The 15,776-nt window shown below is 36.3% G+C and overlaps 2 protein-coding genes across 24 annotated transcripts in view; one reads left to right on the top strand and one right to left on the bottom strand.

Moving 5' to 3' along the window:
- The first annotated feature begins 1,367 nt into the window (after positions 1-1,367).
- LOC105329065 (uncharacterized) lies at positions 1,368-5,535 on the top strand. The gene is made up of 3 exons (XM_011430217.4): positions 1,368-1,605; positions 2,688-3,044; positions 4,601-5,535. Exons 1-3 carry the CDS (start codon positions 1,542-1,544, stop codon positions 5,302-5,304), a joined length of 1,125 nt encoding a protein of 374 aa, XP_011428519.3. The 5' UTR covers positions 1,368-1,541; the 3' UTR covers positions 5,305-5,535.
- Positions 5,536-7,288: 1,753 nt separating this feature from the next.
- Positions 7,289-15,776, bottom strand: part of LOC105329063 (uncharacterized) — a 43,915-nt gene continuing 35,427 nt past the window's right edge. For 14 of the 23 annotated variants that reach the window (XM_066079859.1, XM_066079861.1, XM_066079862.1 and 11 more), the window contains 17 exons: positions 15,197-15,532; positions 14,663-14,830; positions 14,227-14,394; positions 14,010-14,093; positions 13,729-13,896; positions 13,524-13,607; positions 13,210-13,377; positions 12,915-13,087; positions 12,624-12,656; positions 12,368-12,409; positions 12,094-12,187; positions 11,723-11,793; positions 11,420-11,522; positions 10,917-11,105; positions 10,618-10,668; positions 9,196-9,285; positions 7,289-8,347 (listed from right to left, as the gene is read on the bottom strand). In XM_066079859.1, coding sequence (XP_065935931.1) covers positions 8,234-8,347; positions 9,196-9,285; positions 10,618-10,668; positions 10,917-11,105; positions 11,420-11,522; positions 11,723-11,793; positions 12,094-12,187; positions 12,368-12,409; positions 12,624-12,656; positions 12,915-13,087; positions 13,210-13,377; positions 13,524-13,607; positions 13,729-13,896; positions 14,010-14,093; positions 14,227-14,394; positions 14,663-14,830; positions 15,197-15,532 — 2,136 coding nt within the window. In that variant the 3' untranslated portion in view covers positions 7,289-8,233. Of the gene's footprint in view, positions 8,348-8,935; positions 8,967-9,195; positions 9,286-10,182; positions 10,228-10,617; positions 10,669-10,916; positions 11,106-11,419; positions 11,523-11,722; positions 11,794-12,093; positions 12,188-12,367; positions 12,410-12,623; positions 12,657-12,914; positions 13,088-13,209; positions 13,378-13,523; positions 13,608-13,728; positions 13,897-14,009; positions 14,094-14,226; positions 14,395-14,662; positions 14,831-15,196; positions 15,533-15,776 lie in introns of all 23 variants that reach the window. The other 9 variants (XM_066079869.1, XM_066079868.1, XM_066079872.1 and 6 more) reach the window with 9 other exon arrangements.

Here is a 15,776-nt window from a genome sequence, read left to right as displayed (position 1 = left end):
TGGCGTGCACTCGCGAGCATCTGCTCTGCTGAACACGTCTCTTCTACAGTCTGTATGTAAATGTGTGAAGATCATTTGCTGAGGAGGAAACACAATGAGGAAAAGGGAGTTAATTTTTGGTTCCACTTGCAATTTTATGGAAACGCAAATAATTGTACCATTTTGTTTTTGAATTGAGAATTTGTCTGATTTTTAGATAATGTATTGTTTTTCAATTATACACACAATGAACCAGCTTATCATTTGCATACATATACGTTAGTTTTTAAGGGTAAAGAGGACTCCTTTATCAAACATAACTTTTAGTATCCGGTAGATTTCTGGAAAATAAATTCATCTTGTCAATTTTCCGGAGAGATAAAACTGGGAGGAAGGGGGGGAGGGGCTTCTACACCGAGCAAATGTTGACCACTTACGAGGAATTTTGTCTTTAATAAAACTGCCGCTATAAAACAATAAAGCATTTCATTTTATTTACTTTAAGATTACTAAGATGTTCTTATCCGCCGTGGAAAATCAAGCGTCAGAATTTATGACCTATCGAATAGAAAGTGTAAAGACAATGTCTTGTTATAAGTTTATGACAAAGGTGACCAAAACAGAGAGGGTGGAGCAACAAGAGTAAACGGTATGCATATGAATATATAGAAATATTCCATTCTTGTACAGTGTGTACAAAAAGAAAAACAACGAATAAAGCGAGTTTTTTTCTTTAAATTCCGTTGTCCGTTCCGTCATCCATAATATTACTGAGGAACTACTGCAGTTTGTAAAGTTGGAATATACACATGGTCACCATTGTGATAAAGACGATTCCCCAACGCGATTTTGGTAATGTTTCGGTAGCATTTGGATTTTTAAAAGAGTTTTAAACAAGCACTTCCTCTCCTCTACTGTCACTGCATTTCATTTTATTTCCTATCAAGTGAAAATCTTGAAAACAAGAATAAAAACCGTTTTTATATTGGTGTCAATCCTGTCTTTTTCCTCAGTCTAAAAGTCAATCATATTACGCCTAAAATTGTACTTGAGGAATAATAGAGCAGTCTTTATTACAAACTGAAAATAGCACATAAAATCGGTCCTGTCGAAGGGCGATAAAATGGAAATTTTCACATATTTCATTTAAACTGGATTAATGGGGCGGTTAATTGGAATTATTAAAACACCTTGATGCAGAATGGGTTGTGGTGACGCCCTTTGACTCGCTCAAGTTGTTGTAATTTTTCTGACTTCAATAAAGGCATTCGTCGAGTTGGTACGTATATGTTGCCAAAGCGAGTTTGCAGAATCAAACAATAAGACAATACATCTAATTATTGGACCCCGATTAACAGATACGGTTTATGTTTAAAAAAAAATTCGTCTTTGTCCAAATCGCACGCGCAGAGGACCCTTGGTGGAGCTTTAATCGCGACACTGGGCTGCTAGCTCTTCTAGCACGAAAAGCTGAGTAGGTCGGACCCTCTAGAGTTTTGTTAGCCATAACTTAATTCAGCGTCCAGGATGGCTGGATCTGTTCTCTTATATATCATCTGGATATGAATTTCTTGTCCGTTTGTACTTTTTTGAAATGTGCAATATTTCTTGGAGTATTGATACCAGGTAAAGTACGTGTGTGTGTAATTGATAATCTAAGATTGAATATGATACTGATCTCTGGATAAAATCAATTTGTAATAAGATCTCTTCTTTGGAGTAATTATCAATTAACAGATTGAAGATCGCTAATAAACTGTAAAACTGAACTACATACGTTATTCAAAAAGGATCTTAAAACATTTATGAATTAAAGAAATAAATATAAAAACCCACGTAAACCCAAAATAAAAGTGGTAAGGAATGACGCTTTTTATACAAGAAAGAGTTAAATGATCTAAAAAAAATTCTCTCTCTCTCTCTCTCTCTCTCTCTCTCTCTCTCTCTCTCTCTCTCTCCTTATCTTGTGTGTTTTATCTTGACCAATCTTTAGAGGGTACATAAGACATTACACAAATACTGTTCGATGCCCAGTTATTTTATTGAGAGAAAAAATATATTGGACACGGGTTCTTATTTGTCAGGTTCTATGTACACTGAGATTAGAATATAAATGACGAACCTGGAACCTTGGCAAGAAGAGGGAAATAAAAAGACGAATTTGAGTGTCGTTGACATTTTATTCCATGCAAAATGTGTGCACCTTGTCACCCGTCGATGTCAGCATTTTCTATACTGCTGTTTACAAATTAAGCTTACATCTATATACTTTATTCCCCACAGCTGCAATATGGCTTCTGGTTTTCTTTTTTACGGTCCCAGGGGTATGAATGTAAGATTTATTTAATCTTACGATTTATATCGACACATCCTTTCGTAATTTTTTCGTTGAGTTGTTTGGAAACAAAGCTATTTCAATATCAATGTTCTGACATTCTTTTTTTTCAATTTAAAATGCAACTTGCAAGTAATTAGTTTTAAAAGCTAATACCAGACTTTCTTTCTACTTTTCTCTGAAGTTAGATAAGAAAAAAACCACATACAAAAATTAGGCATCTCCAATGAAATTAGTTAAAGGCACTTAGGTGTTAGTTATTTAACTTTTTTTCCTACAGAGAGAGAGAGAGAGAGAGAGAGAGAAATTGATACTCACCCTCGCAGAGAATTAGCCTGCTGAATTAAACAGAACTTTGCCTGTATTGTTTCAGTTTGCTATGGCGGGGAGACCTGCTCTGCGACGTACGGGGGACTGGTAGTAAGCAAGTACTGTGACATCGGAGGGTGCTGTACCCCCAGCACGGTCACCGAGAAGACCGACCCGGACGAGCTATGCTGCATCACGACCCTGACCGTGATTCTGGTGGGCTCGTTTGTGGGAGGGCCACTACTGATAATGACTATCGTATGTTCCGGGGTGTGCATCAAACGATACTGTGAAAAGAAGAAAAACGACGACCGGGTACAGGAGACAGAGAATGCGCGACAGGAGAGGCGCAGAGAGCGCCGGCGCCAGCGCCAACAGCAGGAGCAGGAGGAAGAGGCCATACGTATCCGGCGCTACTACGGTACGCTTTGAGGCTGTTTACAAGTTATTATCTTAAGTTATTGCCTACAAGTCATTATGGTTGCCTTACCGGTATCCCGAACCCTTTGCGCCCCTATCCAAATAAGTGCATATACAATCTTAACCCTCTATTCGTTTAATAGTGAGGGATGTACATTTTTTATACATTAATTTAGATGGGGCGCCTGTTCCAATAAGCCCCTACCCCGTCCCTTTTCTCTGTACTACTTTTTATTGCATTTTGGGTAGCCGTTACTCAACCCAATCAATGCAAAATTGAGAATATTGAAGACAATGATCATATTTTGAGACTTGACACGGCCATTTTCAAGATAAGGCCTCAATTTGTCATTTTATATATAATCCCTGCTTTATATGCTATAAGTCCTCAACTGTCGTCTGATCAATATGTATGGATTGACCAAATTTAAGAATTCCACCGTCACTGGTATCATTGGTAAAAATAAAGAGATATTAAATACTCTCTGGTCTATTTTCGCTTTCTTGTATTCAAGGTTAAGACATTATTCGTGAAACGGCTTCACGAAGCAAAATACCTGTTGAAGACCGTTAGATCGACCATATGTCAAAATCACATTATTTCATTTTTTTTAAAGAAAATGTACTAAAAAAGGCGTTACCAACAATTTTATGATATGTATACTACATTCAGATGGTTTACAAGATTTCGACTTCATCAAACAACCTCGACAAAAATCGTTTATTCCAAACCGAAGTTGAGAAAATACAAAACCCACGACACTTTTGACTAAAGGACCTTCTTGAGCAATAATGACTAAATGTGCAAATCTGGTTTGACTTTTGTGGAAGGCGAGAATTGTTTTTTCTACTGATTAGCGGTAGGATCAAGATGCTGCCGAATTAACTATTTGTGACCTTATGTACACTAATGAATACAGTTCAAGTAGTTCTATGTCAATAGAGACGACTCTTATATGTATGTTGTTTTTAAAGTCAGCTAAAAATATGCTGGCCTTTTTAAAACATCGTTGGTTATCTTGCATTTAATCTTTGAAGTTTAAATCTAGCTACCCTGAATTTACAAATTTGAATTAGGGCGTTATGAAGTTTGACTTGGCTTTGAACTACCTATACTAATTTACAATTCGGAATTTCGTTACTGACATTACAACAGAATTGTGTGACTGGAATAATTTCGGGTTTAAATCCGAGAGTTCACGTTTCTAAATGCAGGCAATTCATGGTAAAATAAATTCTCTTTCTATTTCCTTTCCATACCTTTCTCTCTCTTGATCTCCACATTCCTCTCTAATAAGTTTAGATTAAGACCAGCCTTGATTATCAATTAACTGATTAAGTATTGGCATTGAAAGTGAAAGTTGCGGACAGCCCTGTGAATAAAAATATGTCGATGTGCCATATAGAGGGTGCATCTTTGCTTGCCACTGCTTTTGGTCCACTCCGCTCCCCCAGAACGCGGAGTGGACCGAAACCCATTGGCTAGCGAAGATGTGGAGGATGTTAAGTTTTGACGAACTTTTCAGTCTCTATTCATCATTCTTTTATGTATTGCAGAACCCCTGCCCGAGGATGGCCCAATGGCACCACCTGCGTACGATGCTGAACCCCCAGGGTCTGTTCCTGCCAGGCGGGCCGCCCCGATGTCTCCACCTCCAGCGTATGAAGCTATTGTACAGGAGACAACTTTACCAAATCAAAGGGGTCAAGGGACAAGCCACTTCAATGAAGTTTCCCAAAGCGGAGGTGGACATATAGATGTAACAATTCATGCACCTTCAATCGGTGGCAGGCGAACGAAAATTCGAGCGAGTTCGAACAATACGAATAATGGAGTTCTCGTGGCGAGAAATGGGATTCCAAGACAGGAGTCTGTGCATAGAAACCAAGTGTCCCCAAACAGCAGTTTCAGGGATACAACGAACAACCAGTCCAGTGAGGTTGCCCAGGGCGGGGGTGAACCAATCGATGTTACGATACACGCTCCGTCCATAGGTGGCAGACGACCGAAAAATCGAACCAAGTTGGAAGATAAAAAAGCCAGCGAACCTTTCACAAAAAACGCGGAATCAAGACAGGAATATGTGCAAAAAAGCCAGATGTCTTCGAATTATAACGGTTTTAAAGACACGCCAAGCCCAGTTTCTATGGCCAACGGTCGTTCGAATTCCGAACTAAACGGCTCGAAATCGTTTTCACGGCCCCGACAAATTGTAACCGATGCTTCGGCCGAGGAACCAGCAGACCTACTGTACATCTGACAATTGTGCACAGTATCTCTAATGTTGTGGCATTCTTTAACTGTGATATAATTTATTAAATGTTTGCAAGGAAAAACGTTTTGATGGATTTGCTTTATGTACATTTTGATATATGAAACAAAGATTGACCATTTTAAATGCATGACTGATACGTCAGTATATGATTGTTATGTCAAATTTTCCAGCTATGTTATTTACATTATTGTAAATAAACACACCTTCGAATGCTTACTATACCGTACGGGAGAAAGCTGAGTGAATACTCTTGGCCAAGATTCGTCTTAATTGTTGATATAGTGCACTTAAGTTGTTCTGATCTCTGCAGTTTACGGTTTGAATAACAGTACATGTATATCTTGTAATATTTACATCTATCGAGTATAATTCACTCTAGTTCTTACGGAAACTTATAGTTTATCCATAGCCCCATAGAAACAGCCAGGCTGAAATCTACACGCCCCGTTTATCGAGTTGTCGAGATAAACAGCGGCTGAAACTGACAGGACTGAAATCTACACGCCCCGTTTATCGATTATAGCTACCTAAGAAAAATCACGTACTGCACGAAAATCATGATGATGTCAGACGCAATATACTCAATTTATTACTGAGCTAAAAGAAGGATGTAAATATAAACAAAATGCTTTTTTTGATGATTCATACGGGTTATGTAGGTAGCGATCACTGCAGAAAATATTTACACAACCCGCTAACGTGGGTTATGTATTTTTCTGCAATGTTGCCAACTTCATATCCGGCATGAATCACCAAAGAAAGCATTCTATTGTTTAAATATTTCCGCTCCGACTGTCTGTTAATAATGCAAATCCGCACTTAAAAACAACACAAATCAGTATTAATTTTGCGATATGATTACAAGTCGGTAAATTCGCGGATAATATGACATTCGAAACATTCTACTTTCATTAGAGAAGATTTGCTTTTTATATTTTATGCTTAATTTGAGATAATTTCATTTGACACAAAATTAGTTTGTTTTTACTTTATTTATTGACAAAATCGCCAATTTTTCAATGGTAGTGAAATGTAGGAGTATTTAAAGTTTACTGAATTCATTTTCCATTAAAAAGTGATTTCTTTGGTTGGTTCATTTCGGTATAAAACAAGCCCAAAAAAAAGGAAAAAAAAATAACCAATGTCTGCTTCTTTCATAGCTCTATGAATCACCAAAATATAAATTTGAAAGCGTACAATTTATTTATAGTCCAAAAAACGTCTACCCTCGAAACTCTGAACGTCATGAAAAATGAAACCAAACAACGGACAATTACCGACATGTACTTGCTAGTACTGCATAACTAATGTAGTTTGAAACCGGCCCCACCGTCACAAACTTTCAAACGTCAATACCCAGCATCGAGTCAGAGTATAGACACCGATTTCATGCGTTTTCCTTTAAGGAATTGAGTTGGGGACTGGGTTGAGTGACTTGAAAATATTGGTAATGACAGGCAGCTAGAAGCTGTATGAAATTCAACACAACTGGATTTAATATTGTTGTTACCCAGTAGATGTGGATACAATGGCGTAATTCTTCACATCCACATCTAGGCCGAAGAGGAAGTCATTATTACTTAAAGAGTAAGGAACTTTTTCGATTATTTTGTAACCATAATTCAGAGCCCCTACCAATACCTCACTGCTGGAGAACGTACAATGTTTTCTACAGTCCAGCGATTTGTTAGGCCTTGTGTTGTACGTGTTGATCTTCCTGTCGCTATTTCACTGTAAAATAGGTATGGCTAATGTTTTACATTGTCTAGATAAATTTTTGTAAATTATGTAACTTGATCTGCATTTTCCCAAGCTAACAATATTTTTCTTAAGTAAATTTTATTAGATAATATTAAATACACGACAATAAGAATAGAATGTAGATGTGTATAAAATCCAGCATAAGAAATTGATCTAGTGATCAAAGTTGAACTGGATAGTGCTAAACTAAAGGGAAACAACTCAATAACATTTTGGTGATGGATTTCATTTATTCATAAAAATATGTATGTATATAATTATATATATATAATAAATGAAAAGCGAGACAATGTTCTTCTGGGAAATAATTAAGGAAAAAAATTGGTTAAATAAATCACAGTGCTATACTTAGAAAATGCATACAGTAAGAAAACAATTTCTTCACTTCCAAGAAAAACCACCTACTATACAGAAATCTGGCAAAATTATAAGTTACATGTACACAGATCTATCTTAAATACAGCTTTCACTTAAGAAAAAAAGAATTCTCTAGCTACAAAGGTAAATTATTTATCACAGGTTTTTTTCTCTCTCTCTCAACCACAGGTTTTGGTCCCCACCTTTGAGTAAGACAACATTTAGGAATGTAACTCATTTGGTGTACTTCATTTTTCACCATAATTCTATGGTCAGGTAAATAAACATAATACTGCACATATACTATGCTGCCACTCAGAATATTCATAATGGCATACTCATATTTTCCATTCGTAAAAAAAATTTGTTGCTATCTAAATTTAGCATCATGATTTTTATAAAGAAGGGGTACAAGATATAAATATAATGGTCAAAAGCTTCAATAAATGGACGGCAAAATATGAATAGTGTCGAACACTTTTCAATACTAAATAAAAAATAAAAATGTTAAACAAAATATCCTTAAAAAATATCTATAACTTACAACAACAAAGAGACTTGAATTTCTATCAGTAATTGGCAGACAACTGGCAGCTAACTCGGTGCTGAATCATCTGTATTTCAATAAATACATTATGCTTCCTCTAAATACATGTACACACACACATTCACATTAAAACTTCTCTACAATGGTGTCTGCTATCCCTGTGTACAGAAACAGTACCGACAACATCCAAGTTCTGCGACTAGTACTAATGGACGGTAACACAAACACTAGATGTACAGCTTGGTCAGACTATCGCGGCTTGGGGGACTGGCTGATGGTGGATCGGGCCTTGCCCAGCTGCCCAGAGAGTTCTCGCACTTTGTCTGCCCAGTATTCACTGCTCTGTTGTAACTGGATCGAAAGCTGAAAAAGTGGATTAAACAAAATTTAAAAATTGCAAAATTAAAATAACATGTAAATATTTTTTGAATGCTAGCAAAAAGTTCAATAAAGTTGAAAATACTTCTATGGTTTTGAGCAAACTTGCTCTTTCATTTGTCCTATTGACAAAAATTCTACTAGAGTAATAGGAACTGAATAACATAGAGTATGCTTTTCTTTTATTATGACACAGAAATATGAATGCCTGTTATACATGTATATGTTGTCTACGAGAACAGATCATACTGGACAGAATCTCCAACAGTCAGCAAGAGATTGCTGTAGGTATACTATTAAAGTTCTGTACTACAAGTCAATTACAAGACAACTACCAGTTCTAGTTCTGTTTAACAAGTTCCTTCATGAAATTTACATAGTTATAGTAAACAGACTCTAAACATGCAGTATTGACATTGTACTACACTTGAGTTTGCTGTTAACATTAAGACACAACATTGTTAAATTGCCTCCTCTCTGATTAGTGTAAGCCTTTGTTGTTTGGTGAAGAACTTTAATTTTTAATTGCTTCCAAACAAACAAACCCTGTCAGTCTCACACACGACAATATACCTACACTACACTAATGGCTGTCTGGGTACCTCTGCAGAACAAACAGTGCTTTATCAGAAATAGTCATGGTTTAGCTTTCAAAAAGTGGTAATGTCTACACCTTTTTCAAAATACCTGTACAGATATTTTCCTAGTAGTTTAATAATCAGCATGTACAGAATACATGCAGTGGTAGTTCACCTTTCTTGTTAATGGTACATGTATCTCATCTTGGCTTTAGGTAATGTAAATGGTAATTCTAACATATTACATGTACTTACCTCCCCTACTCTTTGAATCCAGTAATTTTTGTCTAAAGCGTGTGGATCTGATATCCCAGCATCCTCTAGTCCTTTGCCGAAAGCTCTTTGCTGCAATTCAAAATAGATGGTCATTTAAAGGATCAGTCAACATCAATCTTATCTTGAAATGAAAAATAAAAGTGCTATCATTAACAGTTCATTCACAAATTCTGCACTTATAGATATTAAAAATATTACAACAGAATATATGTAAGAGTTTGTGTTTAGGCAATAGGGTGCTTTCCTAATCTATAGAGATATGAAATGTGCAAACAATAGGTCTTGCCAATATGATATTCATATACATATGTACAGTGTATCATTAAATTAAAAGCCAACAAAAGAAAAAATCTGGCTAAACTATTTATGCATGCAATAATATTCCATAGATAAACATTGTATATGGTACTCTTTAAACATGTAGCAAATATGTAAACTACATACATGTACATGTACTTGCAGTTTAGAATCAAAGTATATGCATTGAAATAACAAGTCTTTAAACCCATGTACTGTAAGCCAACTCTCAATAGTTATTGTATGAAATTTACCAAAGATAACTGATTTGAAATTTGCCAGATATTGCCTGAAAAATAGTGGTTTGCAGTACATGTATGCATCAATCTTGCATTGCTTTAATTATTAGCAAAGTCTTGATTTCATTGTAAATATCAGTACCTGGGTTTTAAAAATGGAGTCAACTAACAGAATGCAAAACAGGATCAGTTTCTAGGGAAAATGGACCAGATTAATAAATAAGGTGGTTGTTTAAACAAATTAAAAACTTTGAATAAATCAATGTTACCAGGTATTGTTGTTCAGGTATAAACTTCAAATATAAAATAATGGTGTGAAAATAACAGTTTAAATTTCAGGTCCATTTTCCCTGCAGCTATAACTACTCTACCAAAAGCCAGTACTGTATAAATAGGTAGGATATATGCTCCAGACTGTCATATATGATACCTTGTCTATAACTCCTCCCCTCATTATTTTGTCTTTTTTATCATCCTGAAAACATTCACGCAAAAAAATCTAATGCTAGCCTAAAAATTCACTAGTGATCAAAACACACATCCAGTTGCCACAAGCTCTACCCATAATGCAAAGCAGAATGTTCAGATAATGATTGAAAAGATAAAATGGAACAAAATTCAAGAGACTTTTTAAATAAAGCTAAGAAATTCAGGAAATTATGTTTTAGATTTACAGTAAAGCTTGTAGCAGAAACATTTATTCAATGTATGAAAATGTTAATGATTTTAAACCTACATTAATTTTCAATCCTTTCATTATGAAAAGCTAAACCTAACCAGTTCCTTAAACAAATTGTTACGTGGTAAAACAAACAAGAAGCAGTTGACAAAATGACATAGCAATGCAGACTCAACCAGATCTTACGGGACTAATGGTGCGAGACTTGCGCTTTGGGGATCGCTTACTAACTGGGCTCTGTCAGTAATAGAATCATGATTTATCACAAAACTCTTTTCAACTTTCCTTACACTCACAAAGTAAACAAAATCCTGATAAGTGTGTCAAAGAAATCTACTAGATTGTCTTGCATGAACACGAAAATTTGTTTTAATAATGTGCACTCATGTGATCATTTTTAAAATGAAGCTCTGAGGATGATATTTTCATTCATTCAGTATGACAGGTGGTAATGAAGATGTGGGAGGGCTACAGTGGCGACTTACAGGTTTATCAAAGTCCTTGAGCGGGGAGCTGTTCTCTATCAGCAGGTGGCGCTTGGCCTCCAGCTGTGACTTGAGGCTGCTGATGGTCTGTTCCTTGCTCTCTACCTGTAACTCCATCGTCTGTCTGGAGGATATTTCCCGGTCAAGGTCGTTTCTAAGACGGTGGTTCTCCTTTTGTAAATTACTTAACTGGAAAATGGTCAAAGAAGCATGTACAAAAACTAAGGAGAATTTAATTTGTTCTTACAGAGATAGTTAATATGTGGTTGTTAACAGATAACTCGAACCAAACCTACTGAAGATATTCATATTACAGTAATATAAAACACAGATACGAGGCTTACATTAATTAAATGAGATCAATGTTACAGGTGCCTTAGGTGTTAAAATCCCCCCAAAATAGAAGTTATCCAAAAGATTATTATAGCATGTGATGTACAAGGCAGGAGAGAATTTTCAATGTTTACATTCTCCAAAATAAAAGTAATCCAGAAGTTTGGTACCTGTTGATTGAGTTGCTGGATGTTGTCTATATTGAGTTTCAGCCTAGAGTGGAGGTCCTCTATCGTGGCTATCTTGCTCTGTACCTCCTGATCTTGATCGTGTCTGTGAAAATTTTCCAGAAGAAACAAATAAGAATTTCTTGCTCACCCAAACATGTATGTCATAAAAGACTGATATCAAATTAATGCAGTCATGGGAAGAATTTTGGTATTGCATGAAATTAATATTAAAGTCTATTGGAGTCAAAGAGTGAATTGGAGACACAGCTTCGATTTAAAAGTGGTGATGAGTTGAGGACTTACTCATGATCCTCCAGGCGAGATCTGAGCTGATTGAGGATCACCTGCTGGTGTGCAGAATGGTTCTGCAGTGCCTGAAATTCAAAATTCATTCACAATTATCTGAGGTGCCTTACTATGCTTTCTTATAAAAATTCAAAAAAATTTCTGTACATTCCTAATTATAGAACGCCAGGAATAAATATCCATGCAAAATCGCTAGAAGCACATCTTGCAAATTTTAAAATCTCACTTTTATTTTTCAGACATATGTTCACAACATGAATTTGATGGAAAACGGTTGAATCGCAGAATTTTAAAGTACTCGCGTAAAATCAGGCTATCTACAGTATATCTTGCATGTGAATACTATCATTGATTGCATTTAAATTCACCTTGAACCTGTCCGACTCGTCTCTTCTCTCTTCCAATTCAATCTTGATTTTGTTGCTCTGTTTCTGAAGTTGGGCAACTTGATCTAACAGTTGTCTGTAATTATTTTATAACAATTTTATATTAGGTACACAAAAGATATAATAAATTCATCAAATTAAACTACAGCTTAACAATCTTATACAGCTCTGCACTCATAATATATAAGGAGGTTTTTAACACCCCCCCCCCCCCCCCCCATTGCTACTTTATAGCTATCTTAGATTTAAAACTTACTCTTTCTCTGATGTTAGAGTCATGATGGCCTTGCTTTGCTCTCTGAAATAAAAATGAAGAAATGAAAAAGTGCTTTAAAATGAAAACCAAAATCAACATTTTCTTGATTGAATTCATGCTTTAATAACTTTTGATCAAATGAGCAAGACACATGCACCAAACATAGGGATGGTTATAGAAAATTGGAAATGCTGTTTTTATGCTCTGTTCATATCATTACGTTGGAAAGTTTTCAGCAATGAAAAATTATCTTTACCTAATCTTGTTGCCAAGTTTCTCATTTGCAAGCCTGTGAATGAAAAAGCATTGTTAACACATGCAGTAAAGATCCCAACATTTCATCAAAATGCAAATGGTTAAGATTAAAATCATCATGCCATGCAGCGCAAAAAAAAGCATAAACACTAAAAATATATAAAAATAAATCAAATAAAGGTATTCTTCAAATGATAAAAATTAATCAAATAATGGTATTCTTCAGATGATAAAAAATATTTTTTTCTTTAAAAACAATCCAAAATATTAACACCTTGATGGCAAGACTTACTTTTGTTCTTGAACCCAGGTGTTCACGTTCTGTACCACTAGTTCACTCTCTCTGTGGAGACGGTCCCCATTTGACCTTGACTCCTCAAGGGCATTCCTGAGGGACTGAATCTCCTCCCCGGAGCAGTGGTAGTTGTACTGGATGAAGTCATGGTCAGACTTAATCTTGTCCAGCTACAAAACAAATCAAAAACTTGTTACTAGAGCTGCTGTGCAATGAATAAAGAATCATTCATTGTTTTGCAATCTGTATCTGGTCATATTTTGCAACACTGTGGATATCTATTTTGACTGACCTCATTCAGTTTGGCTTTGTATTTTTCTTGCAGGTTGCTGAGTTCTATTTTGAGGACCACTATTTCTTCCTCCCTTGCAGAGAGTTCCTGTAAGCTCTGTCGGCCCTTGTCCTGTGTGTTCATCAGCTCTTGCTGCATGTCTTGGAATTTCATCTCAAAAGCTCGCATCTGATGTACATGTAAAGAACAGTTTTAATCAATGCAGTTTAATGAGTGGTTACAATTTTTTTTTTCTGAACAATAAACTGTATCAGTCTACTAAATATGCAATTATTCTTCCTACAATGCATTTGATAAAAACAAGAAAACCCTACCTCATCATCTGCAGCTTTGTTGATTTCTTGTAGTTTCTTACAGTCTCCACCCATCATTCTCATTTTATCTTCCATTGCTTGGATCTATTGAAAAAAAAAACACAATCAAAAAGTTAAATTGAATTAATGTAAAAAATAAACAGAAAAATTTCTGATTTTGTCATGCTTTTTTAAAACATTTCAATAAAATACTAAACAAATGTACCTCATCAGTGAGAGATGATGTCTGCTGCTGTGATTTGGCAAGGTCGGTCTTTAGTGCTGCCACCTGGCGAGATTTCTCTCCCAGCTGATCCATGGATTCCTTATGATGACCTTGAACTGTGGTCAACTGAACCTTCAGGTCATGAACCCTCTGCTCATTATCCAACAACTAGTGAATATTGAAAAATCAATATAGTTTTCTCAAAGCTTTTTTGTGTATATAAATTACTTCATGGATGATCAATGTAGAACATAACACCTTAGGTATGGTACATATTTTACCTCAGCATGTGTTTTCCTAAACTGTTCCTGAGATTTGTCAAGGTCATTCTGCATTTGTCCAAGAGTCTCTTCATATCTAGTTATCTATAAAACACAAAATACACAGCAGTAAAAAATACTGTTTATCAATGTATGAAGTGTACAACCAATAGTAGACCAGACAAATCACCAAAAACTAAAACCCATGATAGGGGTTGGGGTGGGTTTGTGAGGTTACCTCCTGAGCATGGTGCTGACTCTGTTTCTGAGCAGTCTGGAGGTTCATCTTGGCCACCCTCAGCTGACCCTCTTTCTCGGCCAGGTCCTCCTTGAGGGCCCGCTGTCTCTGCTGTAGGGACTCCAGCTCTGCCCGCATCCCTGACAACAGCTCATCCTTCTCCTTTATCTGTAATTACAACCATCACTCTCTTACACTTCTTTATCTACACTTTCCCCTGCCTAACAATATCAACTATCATACAAAATAAACCTTACATCTCAATCATGAAAAATCAAGTCAATCTTAGGAAGCCAAAAATAAGGTGGAATAAAGCATTTTTGATCAATTTTATTGATTTTTAGATTTGTGTCTATGATTTAATCTCCTTATCTTTTTTTAATAGAATGATTTTACTAAAACAGAAATAGACATGTCATGGTGAACAACTACTTACAGTGGTAGCCAGATCGCCCACTTGTTTGTGGTAGTTCTCGATGTCGTTATGGAGGTCGTGGTTGGCTTTCTTGGCCTTCTGTAGGTGTCGGCCGGTGTCTGTATGCCGGTCTCTCTCCGCCTTCAGTTCCTGTTGGAGCTGGGTCAGAATGTTGTCCTGTTGCTCCACCTACACACATCAGATATAGACAATTTATCAGTGCATCTTAAAAGCGAAGTCTGATATAGTTCCATTTCATTTTAAAACTCTTAAAAATTTATTGCTAAATTAAAACTGAATCAAATTCAAAGCCCTGCAAAAGGTTACTTGTATATTTCCTAGTACAGCTGTGCACAGTAAAACACGGCACAGCAGAAAGCTTATAAAATATTCATGATTACAAAGAAGTCATTCTAATTCCCCTAATATCAAAAATGTATAACTCTATGGGATATGAAAAATCATGTTAATAATTAATCCAAACCACTCGCATGACGTACTTCACTATATCCGTGTTTTACTGTCATACATGTGTTTCTAGACCCCCTGACTGACCTGTTCTGTCAGCATCTGCTCCTGTTCTCTGGCCCCCTTCAGCTCCACCTCTGTTTTGTGGGCCCGCTGTTTGTAGGCCAGCCCCTCCTGTACAGCCGAGTGGTACTCCTCCTTGGAACCCACCAGGTCTTTCCTCAGCTTGTCAATGATCCCCTTCTGCTCGGCGATCTCCTCCTCATAGCTTGTGTTCCTCTCCCTCAGTGTCTTCAGTTCAGCCTGTAACTTCCTGTTGATCTGCTCATGCCTGACGACCTCCGTGACCCTCTGACTAAGCTGGTCTTGTGTCGTGTTCAAGCTTTGTTCCATCAACATCAGCTTTTCTTCATGGTGGGCAAGCTGTCAAATTTTCATAGAAAATGCATATAATTCTGGTTCATATTCATTGTTACGGTAATTCCATATTTGATGTCATAAAAAAATTTAATTGTGTTTACAATAATGATTTTTTTTTCTGGTTTCTAAAATTCTGCTAAAATAGCACGGTCCCTACATCTTTATTTGCATACCACTTTGGCTATTAAGCATTTCCTTATACTTTTCCTTATAAAGTACCAAATCATGAAGCTCTATATCATATGCC

The sequence above is a fragment of the Magallana gigas genome, chromosome 3, assembly GCF_963853765.1.
Source record: "Magallana gigas chromosome 3, xbMagGiga1.1, whole genome shotgun sequence".
Lineage (NCBI taxonomy): Eukaryota > Metazoa > Mollusca > Bivalvia > Ostreida > Ostreidae > Magallana > Magallana gigas.
The sequence above is the reverse complement of the archived record's forward strand: the minus strand, read 5'-3'. Positions and strand labels throughout refer to the sequence as shown.

What these genes read in the sequence shown, in the direction of transcription:
- LOC105329065 (XM_011430217.4), top strand. Translation starts at nt 1,542, where the DNA reads ATGAATTTCTTGTCCGTTTGTACTTTTTTGAAATGTGCAATATTTCTT. An exon ending in TCTTGGAGTATTGATACCAG is followed by an intron (nt 1,606 to 2,687) that starts GTAAAGTACGTG and finishes GTATTGTTTCAG; the next exon opens with TTTGCTATGGCGGGGAGACC. An exon ending in ACGTATCCGGCGCTACTACG is followed by an intron (nt 3,045 to 4,600) that starts GTACGCTTTGAG and finishes TATGTATTGCAG; the next exon opens with AACCCCTGCCCGAGGATGGC.